This window comes from Mus pahari, chromosome 14 (assembly GCF_900095145.1).
Source record: "Mus pahari chromosome 14, PAHARI_EIJ_v1.1, whole genome shotgun sequence".
In the NCBI taxonomy this organism is placed as follows: Eukaryota; Metazoa; Chordata; class Mammalia; order Rodentia; family Muridae; genus Mus; species Mus pahari.
Window position 1 is genome coordinate 45,706,337 of NC_034603.1, and position 12,593 is coordinate 45,718,929.

Sequence of the window (12,593 nt, forward strand, 5' to 3'; positions counted from 1 at the left end):
GGGCTACACAGAGAAACCCTGTCTCGAAAAAACAAAACAAAACAAAACAAAACAAAAAAAAGAGTACATGGGGGGAGTTGGAGAAAAAGGAAGGGAAAATATTTAATTTGTTATAATTTTAAAAAATAATAATAAAACTGGGTGGTGATGGCACATACCCTTAATTCCAGCACTCGGGAGGCAGAGATAGACAGATTTCTGAGTTTGAGGACAGCCAGGGCTACATAAAGAAACCATATCTCAAAAAAGCTATAAAATAAAAATGAAGGAAAAAAATTTAAAATCGTGACTGGCCAAGATACACTTAAATTTGCCCCTTCCCTTACGGCACTCGGAAGCTGTAAGACAAAAATCCCTGAAAGGAAGACTAGTGTCCACTAGCATCTTCTGCTTCTACAGCCTTCAGCGGAAAGATGTGGACCAGAAATTCCTCCCAGCCTCTATCCCAACTCAAGGGGTTCCAGTTCGTTCATAGTGCAATGCCTAGATGGACCACAAGAGGTCGCTTCCAGAGGCATTTCCATCCCAGCTGCTCTCTTTCTTGAAGTCCCCTTTCACACCCTGAGCTGGAGCTCTCCAAGGTGGCACCAAGTCCTGCCCTGACTGGGCTGACCTCATCCTCAGACTCCAAGAGAAAGGTGTGTGGAGTGATTTGTTCCTCTATCAACAGAGCCAATCTCATTTTCCTCATTATCCCACTGCCCGCTCCTGTTTTCAGCTGCAATGGATGTGTTGACCAAAGCACAAAGCCTCTCTCACGGGGCGTGTGCCAGTGGCTTACTTCTCTGTCCAGTAATACCTCCAGGTTGACATAGCAGGACAGCTGAGCGCTGGTAGTAGGAAGGAAGCCAGTAAAAGAGGGCATTTGAGGTTCCAGCTTCTGAGGTTCTGTGGCAGGAAGGAGGCGTAAAGCCTGGCTTCTTCCTTCAAGGAGCCTAGCTCAGCTCTCTCCTCACAGTCACACCGCAGTCCTTTCCGATAGCTGCTAGTCTATTGTTGGCCATAGCGACGGAAGAGCAGCCAGTTTGCAGGCATTCTCCACTTCCCCATGACGTTATTCTTTCAAGGCACCAATATAGGGCCACCAGAGAAGTACAAAGTTAGAGAGAGAGAGAGAGAGAGCACTAAAACTTCACAGAGCACTAAAACTTCACACAGATATTTATGTCCCCTTTGACTTACAGTCCTGACTGTCCTAAAAGAAGGAGCAATAGTTCTCAGAGACAGTAAACACGGTGTAGGGGACAAAGTCTGACCTGTGAATCAAGAAATGTTTCCTTTTCAGGTTTGCTATAAACTCAATATGCGCCTAAGCAAACCACTCTCCACTCTGTCCCTGGAAATGAAGAGTTTAAATCAAATAGTCTCTAAGTCCCTCCCAGTTTTACGGGTCTGAGAATAATGTGTGTAGTAACATAAAAATGAGTTTAGGAGATGCCAGGCGTAGTAGCACACGTTAATCCCAGAAATGGGACTGGAGGCGGAGGCAGTCGGATTTCTGTGAGTTCATGACCCATCTAGTCTACATAGCAAGTTCTAGGCCAGCTAGGGCTGCAGAATAAGACTGTCTTAATAGAACGAACGAACGAAAGAAAGAAAGAAACGGCAGGACATAGTTGCATGTCATCAGTGTTAATTAATGCCTAGTGGGGTTCATTCATTCGCAATTAGGCAGAGTATCTGTCCATATTGGAAAGTGAGAACAAGGGGACAACAGCGCACACCCAAAGAGAAGCATGTCTCTCTGCTCCGAATGCGAGGTGAGGGGCTCAAACTACAAACCCCAGTGTGCAACACGGCAGTCCTCAAACATATCCTTTCCCGGCAGGCTTTTCTCCCCGTACATCCTATGGTCCAGTGCGGCGCCTGAACGTTGAACTACAACTCCCACAATCCGTCAGTTCCATCGCGAGTCTAACTACCAGCGTGCAAAGCGTTCCCGTTCACCCTTTGAACCCTGCGCGTTGCAAGCTGGGGATTGAAGTCAGCTGTAGGCAGGTAGCTGGGCGTTGTCAGGCTTACGGACTGTTTGGGCTTTTGACTTCCTCTTGCCGAGTAGTTCGCAGGGACAGTGGTTAAGGGAGGGGAGAAACAGCTTGAATTATCCTTGGTTCCATTGGGAACCAAGGCAGCAATGCTCGTGCTAAAATTAGGTGCCGAGAGTGGAAATGAAATGGAAACAGCAGCCATCCGATCTGCCACCAAAAGCGTCTTTTTTGGTCGCAATGTTTTTTTTTTGTTTGTTTTTTTCTCTTTACCAATATGGCGGCCTAGTCCAGACACACCTGACGCTGGAGCCACACAGTCCACTACACCATCCCTATGGGTACTGCTGCAGCCGAAAACTACCAGCTCCATACAACATCCCACGCTCCTCCTCGGTCGTGACTGAGGACTCCAAGGGCATGGTCGCCCCAAATCTCATTACCAAAATGGCGAAAGGAGAAGCTTTTTTTTTTTTTTTTTTTTTTTTGTGCAGGCCGCCAGGTACAACGCGCCTGCGCGTGAGGCGGCTGTGTGAGGGGACGGGAGGGTGGCAACCCAACACGCCTGCGCGGGACCAGAGCCCGTGGTCGGCACACAAACACCAATGGGTGAAGCGGCTTCCAGGTCCTGCGGCTGCGCCGTGACCCCTACGCGCTTTCCCAGGCGCCCAAGCGAGGCCTCAGGTTCCGCCCTCTAATCGCAGTACGCCGGCGCACGGCGGAGAGGCGGGGCTTCTGGGCTCCGGGCGAATGCCAGCGCGGCTGCGCGCCGGGGGGTATCCCATCACCGCGGCTGCGCGGGAGCCAGGCCGCCGGCTGTCACTGCGGTTGCGCGCGGCGAGCGGCGATCCCGGGGCGCCTGCGCGGGTGGCTTTGCGGGCGCTCGCGGTAAGTTTGCGCCAAGTGCGCGGCAGCCGGGACGCAGACGGCAGCGGCGGCGAGAGGCGGAGCCCGGGGACCACCCCCCATCATCCTCCCCAGAGTCACCTCACGAACCACAACCTCACCTAACCTCTCACCCCCCTCTCCGGTCCCCCAAGCCCGGGATGGCAGCGCCCGCTAGCCTTCCCGGCCGGACCAGCGGTCGCCAGCGCCAGCTTTAGCCTGTGGGCCTAGGCCCCGCCGAGGCCTGACCCCCGGAGCCGGGATCCACTGTGCAGCCAGCCGCCGGGCCCGGGCTGAGGGGTTGCTCCCCTCTCGCGGCCCGTGGGGAGGACGCTGCCGTCCCAGGGACTGGGGGCCGGGGGGTGGGGGGGAGCCAGGGCGAGGAAGTCGGAACCTGTGTTGGGAAGAGAGAAGGGGACCGGGGGTCAGAGGTGCCCCCTTCCCCTCCTCCCCCCTCCCCCCGGGGCTGGGGGGGCCGGAGCAGAGAGCGCCCAGCCCGAGAGGTGGATGAATGTGGGAGAAAATGGAGACCAAGACGATCGTGTACGACTTGGACACGTCGGGGGGGCTGATGGAGGTAAGAGTGGCCCTCATCCTTTCCCCCCAGTGCCAGGAGGGAACCTCCGCCCCACAAAGCCGGCCCTAAGCTCGAAGCGCCAGAGGGCCGGGAAAAGGGGGGGAGTTCTTCCTCACCCAGTCTCTTCCTCCCCTCTTCGCAATTTGGGGGACTGAGCTTAGCTTCCGAGGACGTCTGCAGCAGTTTCACCTATCCGCCGCCCTCGATTCGCTCCCTGAGGCTTCAGCCCACTCCATTTCATTGCACCGGCAGGCCTCCCCACCCCCTTCTTGACGGCCCCTTTGTGCTTCCCCCTGCACGTCCGGGTACCAAGCTTCGGGCCTCTCCCGAGCCGGGCTTTGGAGTCCCCCACTGTCCATACAAGGAAGTGGCAAGAAGAGAACCGCGCACCCTCTCCCCATCCCCCTACCCTGATCCTCCCCATTTGGAAGGAGCTTTTCTTGTTGTGCTGCAGGAACGCAGTTAGGGTGGGCTCCCCTTGATTCCGGGGACCGAGAGGTTCTGGAAGCAGCCTGGATGGGAGGAAGAAGGACAAAAGGGGGAAGAGGGGTGGGTGACGGAGAAGCGGCGCCGGTGGGACTACGGGCTGCCCGGGAGCTCCGAATGTGCACACACGCCGTCTGTATGTGTGTGCAGCAAATCCAAGCTCTGCTGGCTCCCCCCAAGACGGACGAGGCAGAAAAGCGGAGTCGGAAGCCGGAGAAGGAGTCCCGGAGAAGCGGCAGGGCCACCAACCACGACAGCTGCGATAGCTGCAAGGAAGGTGGGGATCTCTTGTGCTGCGATCACTGCCCTGCCGCCTTCCACCTCCAGTGCTGGTAAGGGCTGGGGACCCCTTTGGAGCCCCTTGGCAGACCCTACTCAGCACATTCCTTCACCAGGCCTGTAGAAATAACGGGAGCTTGTAGCCGCTAGCCGACTCTGTAGTCGCTGGGGCGAGCGCCTCTGTGCGCCCTTGGTATTTGCCCGGATCTGGCCAATTTGCGGGAAGGAGCAGCGGCGTGTCTTGACCCCGGGATGGGGGTTGGGAGGAGTGAGGTGAGCCCCATCTGAGATTGGTTGTAGATTGGGAGCCGGGACTGAGCGGCCGAGTGCGGCTGGCGGCGGCGGCGGGGGAGGAAGGGGAGGAGCTCCAGGTCCAGTGCCGCTTGGCGGCCGCGCGCGCCCGCCGCCCTCAGGGCTCCTGCCTGGCTGGGCTCTCCTTGGGCTTAATGCGCCGAGCCTCGGCCACCCAGTTCACCCTGGTCCTGACTCAAGAGAGCGGGTGCTTACGATGGTGCAGGAAATCATGAATGGTGTCTCTCGAGTCCACTTCTCTGCCTCTGTGTTTACAATATGGCGACCTGCCTTTAAATTATATTTTTATTCTCAGCGCCATTTTGGCTGCATATATGATTTGCAAACGACTTCAGGAGAACGGTGGAGGTAGCTCATGAGCCCTTTCTGCAGAAGCTCCTTGAGGACCAGGGCTAGGTTCTTGCAGGCTTGATCCCTTTCTCTGCAGCTTGCCCCCTGTTGCCACTCCAGTGCTGCCTCCCTCCTCCCCCTTCCCTCCTCCCTACTCCGCTGCTGCCTCTTAGGAAATCGGGCCGGGTTAGACAATTAAAATTGCCCTTGGGCGCCGATTTCTCTTCCCTGCTCTGGTTCAGCGAGCCCTTCGCCTCAAAATTCTTTGCTGCTGGGGCAGGATTGTGTTCGGTGGCTTCGGAAAGGCAGTTTTAAGGAACTGAGAGCTGGAAAGCTGTGAGCTCTCCCGCCCCAACTGAAGGGGATGGGGGTGGGGCTGGGTTGATCACCCGCTGCGCTGCTTGATCCTTCTCAGCCCTCAGCCCAGAGCACTCCAGCAAGAGTAAACTATCTTCAGCCAGAAGCCCACCTTTCTGCCCTGCACACAGACCCCACATCTCTACCTTGAACCCAGATAGCCTCTCATTCTGTTGAGCAACAGTTGACCTGAGGCTAGTGCTTGGGAGAAGATGGCTCCTGGAGTCGGGGTCAGGGGTTGTTTGCTCCTATTCTGATTAGGAAGGAGGGGGTCCTGTTCTTTGTTTTGTGCCGCCCTTTTTAGCTCCTTGTTTTTAAAAAGGTGTATAAGGGCTCTCTCCTCAGTTCCACCCACATTCCAAAATCGCTTGGTTTATGTGGAATAGAGCCTGCTGTATTTGTACTTAGATGACTGATACTGGGCAAATTAGGACTGTGGTCGGAAGTTATGTGGGACATTCCCATTACTAACTCCAAGACACTTTTGCTTATAAGGGCACCCCGCCTTGGCTTGTAATGTTCCAAGGACAAAAATTACTATCCTGGAGGAAGCTTGGCTCATGGCCTTTGATGTTTTTACAATGGAGTGAGTGAGGCCCTATGGAGTGAGTGAGGCCTGGTAGGTTTTGTTGTTAGCCTTTACTTCCTGGAGAAAACCCTCTGGTCCAGGTTCCCCTGCTGTTCTTTTCTATTTGGGATGTAGGAGGGTTAAGCCGGCCTCACTCATCAGTTTGGCCTTGAGCTCTCAATCATCCTCCTGCCTCAGCTTCCAAAGTGTGCATCATTGTACCTGGCTCTCCCTGTTCTTGAGTCTGTGTTGTGTTGCTTACTTTTTTGTTGTACTTACTTGATATATTACTAGGACTTTTACACTTCTTCTCTTTTTCTTTTTCCTTCTACTATAATTTTTGAGACAATCTTACTGTGAAGCCCTGTTTGACTTGACATTGTATTTGTGGTATAGGCCAGGGTGACTTCCAGTCTGTGCCAATCATTCCTGCCTGTGTCTACTGAATGCTGGGATTACAGGTGTGCACCACCATGACCCAGCTATATATATATTTTTTATTTTAAGTGTTGGCTAATATTACCTCTATGGTGAAGTGGTTGTTAACTAAGATTGGTAACTATTGTTGAGTGAACATTTGATAAACTGTTATCTTTTTTAAAAAAAATCTCAATATTTAATAATGTTGAAATTGTTTATTAGAAGTCTGAAGCATCTTAAGAGTATTTGCTACACAATCAGGAGGAGCAGAGTTTGGATTTCAGTACCCACACAGCAACCTGGGGTGTCTGGCATAGCCCATTAACTCCAGCTTGGGTGGGGGGGGCAGATGCAGGATTATTAGCTTCTAACCTTGTTGGGATCTGTCGGTCCAGATCATAGCTTAGCTGAGAAAACACCCAGGTTATGGAGAAACCCCCAGGTTACGGAGAAACCCCCAGGTTACGGAGAAACCCCCAGGTTACGGAGAAACCCCCAGGTTACGGAGAAACCGTGCCTCTGAGGAACAGGCAGAGAGTAACCCAATGCCTTCTCACTTCCCAAGCTCGACACACTTGGATCACTCGTACACATGCAGACACATACTTTGGTTTTTTAAAGCTACTTTTATTTATTTGGGGTGTGTGTGTGTGTGTGCGCGCGCGTGCACGCGCGCGCGCCATGGAGCACAGGTGGAAGTCAGAACAAGAGTTGGTTTTCTCTCCCACTGTGGTTCTTATGGACGTCAGGTTGTCCTTTTTGACCGCAAGTACCTTCACCTCCTGAGCCATCTTTCTCCTAAAATAAATAAACCTTTATATTAACAACAACAACGAAAACAAATTGAGGAATGGAGAGTGTGCTATCTTTTTACCTCAGCTTTTAAACTCTAAAGATGAACGCTGAGTCTTTGAGATGAGTATAGAGCTTGCCAAGGCTTTTTTTGTTGTTGTTGTTTTAGGTTTTTTTCTTTTTATGAGTACACTGTCGCTGTCATCAGACACATCAGAGAGGGCATCACATCCCATTACAGATGGTTGTGAGCCACCATGTGTTGCTAGGAATTGAACTCAGGACATCTGGAAGAGCAGTTAGTGCTCTTTATAACTGCTAAGCCATCTCTCCAGCCCCAGAGCTTGTCAAGTTTTAACTTAAGTTTTTTGTTTTAGCTGGAGGGAGAGCGAGGGAGGGCGGAGTCTCTAATTGTTGGTGAGACTCAGGTTTGCTCATTCTATGCATTTCTTTGACTATTTCCCCCTTTTTCTGAGACCATGAATGGGTAATGAGAGATTGGAGAATAGTAGTAACTGAGGTAGGATTTGTTCTACTTCATCAATTCTCCCTGAAGGTGTCAGCACTGAGTGTGCCATTGACTTGCCTGAGTTAGTCTCTAAGTCACAAAACATTTCTATTTCATCTTAGTGAAAAGGCAGGAAGCCTTTTGAATGAGAATCCCCAAGGTGCTTTCATTTTATAAGTGAGGATTTCCCCCACTTTTGTGTTTGTATTTTTTTTTTTTCAGCCAGAGTTGTGAGGTCAAGCAGTTAATATGTGAGATTTTTGGTTCCTGGGTGTGTTTTCAATAGTTTTCCTGTTACTGCTTCCTTGTATGGAGAAGGTTAGATGCAGCTGTGTTCCTCCTGTTTCCCTTTAGAATGTGCGGAGACTACATTACTTAGATAAGCATAGTAATGACATGTCTCTTATGTACAGAGCATATGATAATGAGTAAAAGTTCTGTGAGATGATTGAGTACAGGTTTGCCTACCTGGAGTCCCAGCCTTCTAAAGGATGCAGCTAGAAGAGTGAAAATTCCAAGTTTGCCTGGGCTGTGTGGGAAGAAGCAAACAAACAAAAAACCAAGCAGACAAACAAAAGATCCTTTGTCTGGGTTTTCGCCTGTCTGCTTTTTTATGGTAATCAGTATATATTAAAATGTCCCAGAAATGGTTCTTTTGGTGGGATGATACTGGGAATTGAAGCTAGTGAGGGCCTGGTTAATCTTCTGCCCCAGTTTCCCAAGTAGCCAAGATTATAAGCCTGAAATACCAACCCTAGACAGAAGTGATTACTAGGCAAACCTTCTCTCCTGGGCTTGACACCACACTAAACCATGCATTACGGGAGGAAAGGACTGGTCCCACCTTGCTTCTATCTACCCTTTCTCTCGGGAGCAGTGCACTGTGGAGGATCATTCTGGTTAGGACCTTTCTAGTTTTCCTTTGGCTATGATTCTCGGCGTTAGGAAATGAGCTGTGCTGTGCTTAGCATCCTCATCTCAGAGTGCTAACAGGAGTAACCAAGCCTGGCCCTGGAGAACTAACTGGAAAGTTTTCAAGTGTTTGCTGACCCTGATCACGGTGCTGTATAAGGTGAACCTTCTGAAAGTTTTCTCTGAATAAATTGATCTCTAGAAATCTGTTAAAAAGTAGGATAACTGAGCTGGAGAGTTGGCTCAGGAGATATGACTACTGGCTGCTTTTCCAGAAGACTGGAGTTCAGTTCCCAGCAACCACAGGATGGGTCACAACCATCTGAAATGAGTTCCCGGGGATTGGGTACCCTCTTCTGGACTCTGGGCAGCAGCAGGAACACAAGTGGTGCATATAGGAAAAACACACATGAAATAAATTTTTACCTTATTGGTTTTACTTTTTGGAGACAGGGTTTCTCTATGCAACCTTGGCTGTTTTGGAGATCAATCTGTAGATCATGGTGACCTCAAACTCAGAGATCTGCCTGCCTCTGCCTCCCAGGTGTGGGGATTGAAGGCGTGTGCCACTTAATTTTTAATTTAAAAAAAAAAAGTAGGCTAACTGGTAGAGCTTTAGTTGTTGGTGATCCAACAACTGTTTGAGTTGGGAAGGATTGTTGTCACTGATGGAGTAACCACCACAGAACAGCAGTAATGAGGTGCCTGGAAAGTGACAGATTTCTTCTTTAAACTTCATGGAATTTTGCTCCAAACAGACGGACCAAAATGGCGTGATTGAGCAGTGCATTCACCTTGGCAGGTCTCAGCGTGGTCCCTTCCTGTCAGACAGATTTCTGTAGCATTTGCCTCCGCGTGCTATGTTTGGAATTGTTGGCCGGCTTTCCTCTCTCTGGTGTTGGCAGCAATCTAAAAGGAGGTTTTCGAAGAATAAGTGAAAAGGTCTCTGCGCAGGCAAAGCTGAGTTTGGCTTGGAGTTTTGCGTGTTTAATTTCCAGTGAGTCATGACAAAGGTTTCACACATACAACAACATCTAGAAGTTTTCCATCTTTTGCTCTAAGCTTAAAGAATTTTCTGTTTTTGTTGTGTTTGCCTCATTGGACTAATAGCCAACCAGTGAATTAAAATACATAGAGGTTTTTTGTTTGTATGTTTGTTTGGTTGGTTTATTCTGGTTTGTTTGTCTCATGAATTTGTTTTTGACATCCTAAGTACCTGAAGAACTGCAGGTAACAGTGATTCCTTTTCCTCACTCTCCTGGAAACTAAGACTATCCCACGATAAATAAACCTAAGTTGGTTTTATAGTATTTTGTTTACTTATTTATTGTAACAAATTAGGGTCTAGTGTTTATAGCCATTCACTTAAAAATGGAGAGTCCAACTTAAGATCAGCTTCATAATGCATGCTTTCTGACTTAATGTCAGAAATGTGGGGCTTGGCTGTTAAGTCTTAGATGAGTGGTTAGTATAAAAATAAAGGATGCTCATTATTTAATAATACTAGAATAAGGGAAGGGGAGGATGAGGTGGCTTAGCGGTTAAAACACTTGCTGTGTTAGCAAGAGGACTAAGTTCTAGCCCCCATGTCCCCATAAATGGCAAGGGGTTGTGGCAGGTCACCTGCACTTGCAGTCTAGGAAGGTCAGACACAAGATCCCTAGAGCAAGCTGGTTAGCAAGCTGGCCTTGGTGAATTTGACCGAAGACCCTGCCTCAAAAAAAAGGTGGAGGAATCCAGGAAGATTCCTAACTTCAGTTTCCACTGCACACTCATCTGCACACACACAATTCAAATAAGGCAGAGACAGGAGGCTCAGCAAAGCTTAAGGCAAGGCTAGTCTTACATAGTGAGACCCTGTCCCAAAATGGGGGTTGGGAGGTAAAGATTAAGAACACTGGGGCTGGAGAGATGGCTCAGAGGTTAGGAGCACTGACTGCTCTTCCAGAGAGGTCCTGAGTTCAGTTCCCAGCAACCACATGGTGGCTCACAACTATCTGCAATGGGATCTGATGCCCTCTTCTGGTGTGTCTGAGACACTGTACTTGTATAAATAAAGTAAATAATTCTTTAAAAAGAAAAAAAAAAACACTAGTGTTCTTCAAGAGGCAACAGTATGTAACTCTAGCCCTAGGGGCTGCAATACCCTTTTCTGGCCTTTGACATCAAGTGTGCACATGGTACTCAAACACACATGCTGACTAACCCCAAACACATTTAATTTTTTTTAATTCAAAATGAACCAGGTGAACTTTTTAAAATAATAATTTTGGTATATTTGTGGCCCAAATGGTTTGAGTTTAAAAGGAAATAGCAGACATATTAAAAGTAGTACAAGAGGTAAGTACTTTGTCATGTGACAGGCTGTGTTGTCTTCTGGTGCTGGCATCAATTCTAGGGCCTTTCCCCTAGCCAAGTACTTTATTACCTAGCTATAGCCTGGCCCAGGTGCTTGGTTTTAGTTTTGAGACCAGGCTACTCCATATAGGCAATGCTGGCTAATAATTTAAGATTCTTTTGTCTTAGTACTAACATTACTTTAGATTATGGACACCTGAAACCATTCCTGACTAGATGGGAGTTTTTGTGCAAATTAGTGGCACTGTTGTAGTTTTTGTTTTGTTCTTTTAATTTCTGAAATTACCATACTTAATGAAAGGTGGGCCGCAGTTATGACCTTACCCATCCCTTTTGTTCCTTGAGGGTCTCACAGTACATTACAGATGTGCTCCACCAACACAGAGGGCAGCTTCTGACTTTGTAAATGACGTCTGTATTTTTTTTTTTTCTGACATAAGTATACAGAAGATGTATTTAGATCTACCTTAATTTAAGTCCGGAGATAAGATTCTTATTACATGGTGTAAATTCTTAGGTGTGCCTCCAGTAGTGTTGGGTTGTTTTTAAGACTTTTCAAGGGAATGCCTGATGACTTGTCTAGTTAGCACAGAAAGGAAATCCAGGTCGTCTGCACTGATAAGTGCTGCTGGTCTTGAACACCTAGAACTCCCGCACTAGAAAGGTGAAAGTGGTGGGATATCTATCCTAAGGCCAGCCTGGGCTACAAAGCCATGGGAAGGACGGGTGAGAGGTAGGTGCACTACTGCTATGTACTGAATGAACATCACTTCTGAGTGAAGTATAAGTGGCATGGGAAATGACTCCAAGGGAGTCAGCGTTTTCAGGTTCACCGCTGTAGTAGCATTTATCAGCGCTTAACAATATTTGTTCCACCATATAGATTACCAGGTTTGCTTACCTATATGCCAGTGTTGTTTTTCCTTTTTTTTCTGTTGTAAAGAATGGGCTGACAGTGTTCAGGCACAAGGCTTTTTGATTGGGTTGGTTTGTTTTTTGTTGCTGTCATTTGTTTATGATTTTGGTTTTTCAAGACAATATTTGGTCCTAGGTGTCCTGGAATTCTATCTGTAGGCAAGGCAAGTCGGCCTCAAACTCAGAGATCCTCTTGCCTCAGCCTTTGGAGTGCTGGGATTAAAGGCCCAGCTAGGTATACGTTTTTAGATGTATAGATGTTTTCATTTCTCATGAATGTGTACCTAGAAGTGGAATTGTTGGATTGTGTGCTAACATGTGTTTAACCATCCGAGGAAATGCTGGGCAGCTTTCCCCAGAGGCACAAGAGATTCCCCAGTAGCAATACAAGAGATTTCCAGTTTTCCATATCCTTCATAATACTTGTTATTATCTGTCTTTGTTAAAACTATCCTAGGAGTGTATCAAGTTCTAATGTGTGTTTCCTTAATAGCTAATGACACTAATAATCTTTCTATGTACTTGCTGGAGAGCTGTCTATACCAAGTTGCCATCCTTATTTGTTGTTGGGCTTTTTTCTCTAGCTGCTGCTGCCGCTCCTCCTCCTCCTCCTCCTCCTCCTCCTCCTCCTCCTCCTCCTCCTCCTTTTTTAATTGATTTTTTTTTCCCCCCAAAAAACTTTTGGCAATACTGGGGATGGAATTTAAGACTTACTGTTACTGTATTATTTATTGGACTATAAGAGACACAATTCCTTCTTCAGATGTGTGGTTTGCAAATGTTCTCTTGTTCTGTTGGGTGTCTTTTCACTTTCCTTATTGCTTTTCTTTGTGTGTATGTGTGTCCAGGTGCCCAAGGAAGTCAGAAGAAGGCCTTGCTTGGGTGCTTTGGAGAGAGGGAGGGAGGGAG

General features: G+C 48.3%; 1 protein-coding gene across 2 annotated transcripts in view; it reads left to right on the forward strand.

The window, feature by feature from the left end:
• Window positions 1-2,795: 2,795 nt before the first annotated feature.
• Phf12 (PHD finger protein 12) overlaps window positions 2,796-12,593 on the forward strand; it is a 46,254-nt gene continuing 36,456 nt past the window's right edge. Inside the window, exons 1-2 of one of the 2 annotated variants that reach the window (XM_029545745.1) lie at window positions 2,796-3,447; window positions 4,084-4,265. In XM_029545745.1, coding sequence (XP_029401605.1) covers window positions 3,382-3,447; window positions 4,084-4,265 — 248 coding nt within the window. In that variant the 5' untranslated portion in view covers window positions 2,796-3,381. The remainder of the gene's footprint in view (window positions 3,448-4,083; window positions 4,266-12,593) is intronic. The other variant, XM_021214101.2, reaches the window with a different exon arrangement.